The 6,497-nt window shown below is 43.2% G+C and overlaps 1 protein-coding gene across 2 annotated transcripts; it reads right to left on the bottom strand.

The window, feature by feature from the left end:
- Positions 1-297: 297 nt before the first annotated feature.
- Positions 298-6,266, bottom strand: LOC119364061 (eukaryotic translation initiation factor 3 subunit H-like). Of its 2 annotated transcripts, none has more exons than XM_037629463.1 (12): positions 6,113-6,266; positions 5,914-6,008; positions 4,876-4,992; positions 4,682-4,785; positions 3,550-3,616; positions 1,677-1,810; positions 1,551-1,599; positions 1,400-1,471; positions 1,204-1,305; positions 1,061-1,128; positions 780-932; positions 298-641 (listed from the first exon to the last, which is right to left on the bottom strand). In XM_037629463.1, exons 1-12 carry the CDS (start codon positions 6,120-6,122, stop codon positions 584-586), a joined length of 1,029 nt encoding a protein of 342 aa, XP_037485360.1. In that variant the 5' UTR covers positions 6,123-6,266; the 3' UTR covers positions 298-583. The 2 variants fall into 2 exon arrangements, with proteins under 2 accessions (XP_037485360.1, XP_037485359.1); XM_037629462.1 differs by having other exon boundaries at positions 5,914-6,011; positions 6,113-6,262.
- Positions 6,267-6,497: the final 231 nt, after the last annotated feature.

The raw sequence follows: 6,497 nt of genomic DNA on the forward strand, positions 1-6,497 counted from the left end.
AACAAGCCGGACGAAATTCTCTCCGAGGGAGTCCAACCAAATTATATTATTTTTTCTTGAGAAGAAAACAAATTATAATTATGCGGTCATTCAGTTTCCCTCGCACAATGCTGATCTTCTGATAGGCACCGTCGTTAGGTTCACAACGTAAAAGATCCAAGTGTACCCGAGCTCATTATTTTACCAATTCGACAACACTACCTATCGCAAACTAGGTCACCAAACACTGACAGAATTTCAGCTCACTTACCCAATCAAGTGTCATCAGCAGATATATGTAATACAGTCTGAGCAAACTGAAACGTGCCAAATATGCCCTGAAGTACCCGTGTTCACGCTTTTCATGTATCAAGAATTCAAGATTCAAGAACCATCTGACCCGCAACCAAACCAAACAGACCAAATTTAGCTGCAGACAGCGGTAACAGAGCCATCAAAACAAATGGTATCCACCCAATGCATCTTAACTATCTGATTTGGGCAAAACAAAATAGGCAATGTGCGGGTGCACATGGAGTACATTGCAAAATTGAGGTGCGGTACAGTGTTAAGTTAAAATCTCACAGCAGCTGCCACCCGGCACCTAATCTTCCTGCAACGCCTTCATCAAGTATAGCCTGTTGAAACTCTGGCCAGCAACCCTGCAATCATAAATGGCAACAATCAATACAAGGGCCTATCAAACCTGCACCAAGTGTGCTTAAAAAACATGCAAAAAGGCCTGCCAAACCAACTAACAATGAATCCACATATGCATAGGAATGTTACAGAATCCATACCCATTGATATGGTTGCAGTAACTCGAGATCTGATTGGTTACGAGATAACCCTCTAAGCGGGATGGCTCAGGAAGCGGCTTGAAGATAGGGTTGGATGGATCTTCTTCTGGCAACGGCTCCTCGCCAGCAGCCTTTCTGGACATGTTCTCTTGCCTGTAGTGTCACAAACAATAAGGGGGGGTGTTTAATGTCCACACATTTGCTGTACTAGCTTCTGGGAGGCACTATCTTTGGATGACACAAGAGCTAATAAACAGCAATGGTTCAGTATTTGTTTTCACCTTCTCTTTTGAAGCCATGCCTGTTGCTGTGACTGTTGCCTTCCTAGGTTGCGATAGTAATATTGGAACTACATTAAAAGGAAAACTCAGTCAAACAAATACATTTGTCGCTTGAATCCAGTTCTTTTAAAGTCGAAGGTTACCTTGTTTTGCTCTGATGAAAGACCATCCATGCACCCAATCATAAATTCTAGGTTCCTTTCCATAAAGGGCGCAGTCGACAATTTAAGACGGTCAAAGTCACACTGGGACCAGAAATGGAAAATATGTTACTCCAGGAAATGCTAAAAGGAGAAGACATATTTTCTACAAATGCATTTAGGAGTAGAAAATCTCAACCTGTGAAACAGGTGACTCAGGTTCCAGCTCCTTCATGAAGGCACTGACAAGCGCCGAGTTGGACACTTTAATCTGCGAGACAAACAAAAAACGATACATCAAGAGATCAATTTCATTGCCATGATTATACAGAAGATATAAGAGCGCGCACCGGTATCTCCTCGAAAATATCAACCCATGACAATTTCTTTTCCCTTAGCCTGTGAATACAACGGGTCATTCGCACATACAATGTCTGAGACTTAGAAAAAGTAGAGTCACAGAAACCAAACCATACTTCTCTCCAGTTAAACCATTGTTGCGGTACAGATCCATAAAAGAGTCTGTGAGCTTCAGGGCTTTAAGAGCTAGCACTCCTTGACTAGACCTAGATGGGTCATACACAATACACACGCATCTCCGGATGTTCTCCTGTGAGATGTAAACGTTAATCCAGCAAGGAAAATGGGAGACCAAGTAATAAAAACCATGATGACCTTAGGACCTACTCAAAGATAAGCATGAAGCTGATACTGAAAAATGTTTACTTGAAAGCTCAGGCATAACTATGAAGCTGAATAGCTGATACTGAAAAATCATTTGCTTGAAGCTCGTACTGCAGCATTTCATGTATACCTTGCTTAACCTTACAATTGCACTAGTAATTGTTCTTGGAAAGCATTTGAAACTTGAAACATAATGCCTGATCTGTAAAAACTAAGCACCTACTTGAAAATTGAAATACAGCTGAAACTTGAACCTAACACCAAAACCTTGTTGAAACCACACACTGACACCTGAAATCTGTTGAATTTTGGAGGGAGGGGAGGCCGACGAATGTACAACCAGACCACCGTTGTCCACTTTACTAAGAAGCATGGACATGCCAGAAATTGCCGATTGGCCGTCCTGATGGCGGGAGAATCATTTTTTTCAAAAGAAAAATAAACAGGGGCATGGTGGAATACGGTACATGACACGTCTGGGACACGGCTTGGCCAAAAAACAGCCTCGGCCCAATACCTTGCAGGGGTCGGTTGCACGCACGCTCTCCATATGACGTGCTTCTCCCAGCCTCCCAGACAGCAGTGAATGCGCCGCCGCCGCCGGCGGCAACACCTGGAATCGACCGGCGACCGCTACCCCCAGCACCAGCAGCCTCTCCTCCCAACGGCAGGTAACCCCAACTCCCCAAACCCAGCAGCCTCTCCTCAACATCTTCATCTCTCTTATTATGATTTTCTTCCATTGAGCTGCTGGCTGCTGCGTGCTGCTGTTTGCTACGGTGCTCCCATGTTCTGCTGCTCTTTGAATGCTTGTGCTGCATGTTGTTAGGTAGCATGGCATCTGGGAGTGCCACAACCGGTACGGGTAGCCAATCGTCCGTGGGTGAGAGTGAAGGGCAGCCTCGTCCTGGTGTTTAAGATCCCAATTCCCAAGTATCATGTGTGGTCTTCTTCAGTCTCTAGTACTAGACTAGCATTTGATGTGTTTTGCAAGATGCAACTTGCATTGACATGGGACTATGGGAGGATCAATCAACCAATTGATGGAGGAGACACCAAATTGGGCAGCATTATGATGTCTCTCTTTTTTGTCGTGTAACTCTATATTAAATGGCATTTTTTCTTTTTATTTTATATGAACTTGCTGTATCCTCAAATGGCTGTTTCGGAAAATTCCATATCCCGTGTCCCCGTATGCCTATCGCCGTGTCTCCGTCCCCGTATCCGTGCTTCTTCACCTCTTTATGTGTACACGTAAAGGAGAAACCAGATAGGTGCATTCGTCTGGCTTCCCTACTGCCCGCCATAGAAAATCTGAAAAAAAAGATGGATCTGCCCCTCCATTCCAACACTAGATAAAAACTACAAACGTAACTTCCCTAGTCAAGTCCCAAAGCCCGTAAACTCCTTAAGCTAAAACTCCTACAAATTCCCTTTTTAGATCTACACAATATCTTAGTATGACTAAAATCATCTTTTATGGTAGACCACAATGTGACTCTTTGATATAGATATGTATGTAAACTCAAGAGTAGACCACAGATTTGGCATGTTCAAAACTGTTAACCAAAAGGATGGTCCGGTAAAAACATCTAAAACAGGGAGGTTCCAACATTAGTGAAATATTTTTCAACACCAGCATGCAGCTCATTTCTCTAACTGTACCTGATAGTTCATAAATGTTTCAATCAGCTCAACGGTTTGAAAAGATCCAAGCAAGCAGGACTGATACCTGTAAGGAAGGTAAAAGCAAAAGCAATGCAAAGGGTCAACATTGTGATCCAGTAGCAGAGTACAACATGAATGTTATGCTAGAAGCCACAACGTAAGCAAGAAACAACATAACAGCATCATACTCGTGTAGCTCAAGATAAAATATGGTGGACAAGCATCATGACTCACAAACTCATAATAGTGTATTTATAATTAAGAAATATACAGTGCGTTTTGAACAAGACATGTAAACAGGTCGACTAGTATATCAATAGTGTAAACTATACCTCATAAGCACCTAACACAGACCACTTAAATGCTAACCCAGTAACCCTAACTCCCTCAGATTTCCCCGAGTTTTGATGTTACTCCACATAATAAACAAATCTAGCAACCTTTACGAATTAGTGTTCCAGAAAGATAAATTACACTTGTCAATTTGAAAAGAATCTAGTTAAGAAATTTAGACATAGCTAACGTAAAACCATGAAGTACCGGCAGAATACACACCTAGCAGCTATGACCAACACTTGTTAGTTCTCACTTCTCAGCATAGTTAAAAAAGGCGCGCCTAAGCGAGCGCTTAAGCGCGCCTAGGCTCTAGGCGTTGGCAAAACGCATTGCGCATAACTACGCTTAATCCGCGCATAATTGCGCATAAGCATACGCTTTGGTCAGTAAAGCGCAAGGCGGTGGCAAAACGCACAATTAACGCCTAGCGCTTTTTTGAACTATGCTTCTCAGCGCCAACAGCAATACCATATTGCATTGGCAAATGAACATGCCTCAATTATGTCTGGCTGTAACATTTCCTACAGGCCTACAATGCCATCAATATAAGAAAAAACATAGCATAGCATACAGATTGTCAATTCGAAACAATGAAAAACTATTGTCTATCGAGGAGTATGTCAGTACACTTCTACACTCTGGTCGTTCAGTTATGCAAGACGGACAAATAATACATAAATACACGAAGATCTGTGAATTTGTCAAACGTACATGTCAAATATCTAAACACACCACTAACTATTCCTTAATGAATTTAAGTATCAATACTGAATCGGATGAAATAGCTTCTCACCATCCAACAGTGTTATTGTCGACATTAACCTCCCTCAAGCACCTCATCATCTCAAGCTGATAGTTCGCACCATCTGCATCTGCTTCCTCGTCGTCCTCTCTTATCTACAGTGTAAGGTAGGTATTATTCGCCAATAGATCAGATGAATCACAAGTATCCTGGAAGTAACACCGCCAAGAATGTCAAAGACTCACAGGGAAAGGAAAACAGTTGGTCACTTCCAGAACACTACCAACATCCAAACCAAGCAGTTGACCTGTAACCAGAGCAGGCGCAAACTCCTCACAGTGCTTAATGATCTTCAGGACAGCCTGCATATTAAGAGACAAACAAATGATAATTAGAAGAAATTACACCAGCCCAGCTGTGTTTAGTAATACAGACGCCAATTGCTAGTCATGGAAATACCAACTGATGAACCACTGGCATACTGTAGCTGATCTAATCTAACTTAGTTAAAACCAGGTGAAACTTTTGTTTCAGTGTCAACCCAGTCTACACTTTTTTCGACAGGTCAATATTTTGGTTTAACAGTATTGGGCTTCCAATAACATGCAAAACTGAAACAGGTAAATGGAGCTAAAGAAACAACATTATCAATTGTATCCGTAGGCACCCCAGATAATAACATATGTAAGTGTGTTCTATTATTCAATGTGTATCAAAGAAAACTAGGAAAGTAGCACTAGTACCCTTTTATATGTGCAAACATATTACTAAACAGATTGATGTTCTCGGTGTACTTAGAGTTTATTTTGAAGAAAAATATGTTCAAATGTAGCAACTCTAGCAAAAGGTTCAGGGAGGTATTGTATACAAGGAAAGAGCATCCAATCGGTGGTCTATGGCAATAGACTAGACGCTGTTCTAGCCCCTCTATGAACTACAAATCATACCGGAGTTGCGGTTAGCAAAAGGGTAGTTTTTCAAAATAACTTACTCATTTCTACTTCAAGATGCAAAAGGTTAGTTGAAAGCGCCTTTGTTCAAATATGTAACATGTACTGTAATTAATAAATATTCCCCTAACTAACTTGGCTCCACAGCACAGTAAATTAACCACAAACTTCACCAATGTCAAATCAGCAATCATCTCAATACAGATCCGCCGAAAAGCGAGAGCTACCCCTAATTTATCTCACGCGTCAGCGACAAAAATCAAACGAACTAAAACTGCGTATGCACGCCAGACTCTCCCGAACGAACGCAAGAGGGGGATCGAGAGCAATCACCAGTCCCTCCATCTGGACGACGCGGAGCGGCACCGCCGCCTCTTCGGTGACCGTCGACATGGCCTGCAGGAACGACTTCCCTCCCGCCGCCGGTGCTGCTACACATCAGCCAACCAACCACCCGATGGCATCCAGAGTTAAAAGCGTGCAATAAGATAGGGCGTGGAGCGGAACGGACGAGGATGTTGGCGTCACTTACGATTCGCCATGGCTGCTCGGTGGTCGGCGGCGCGGGGGCACGAAGAGGGACTGGAGGGACGGCGCGAGGAGGAGGACGGAGAGGGGTGGATGTGCGGGCTAGGGTTTTTGGTGTGGCAACGAGGCTATTCGGTCGAGTCTGTCTTGGTCGATGTGCGGCGCAGATCGACTCCGGTTTTTCGCTGTACACCGGTTGGAAAACAGGAAAGTTTCGTAGAGTCGATTTCAATTTGGTTTCGTGTTTCGGATTATTCAGGACAACTTTCGCCTAATTTCTTCATAATATAAAAAGGGGCGTGCTACGCGTCGGCCGGCGGATCTTTTCATTCGTTGCCACGTGAGCCGTCAGATCTGGTTCAATCCATTGGCTGACCGTCATCTTTTAC

The sequence above is a fragment of the Triticum dicoccoides genome, chromosome 2B (genome assembly GCF_002162155.2).
Source record: "Triticum dicoccoides isolate Atlit2015 ecotype Zavitan chromosome 2B, WEW_v2.0, whole genome shotgun sequence".
Lineage (NCBI taxonomy): Eukaryota > Viridiplantae > Streptophyta > Magnoliopsida > Poales > Poaceae > Triticum > Triticum dicoccoides.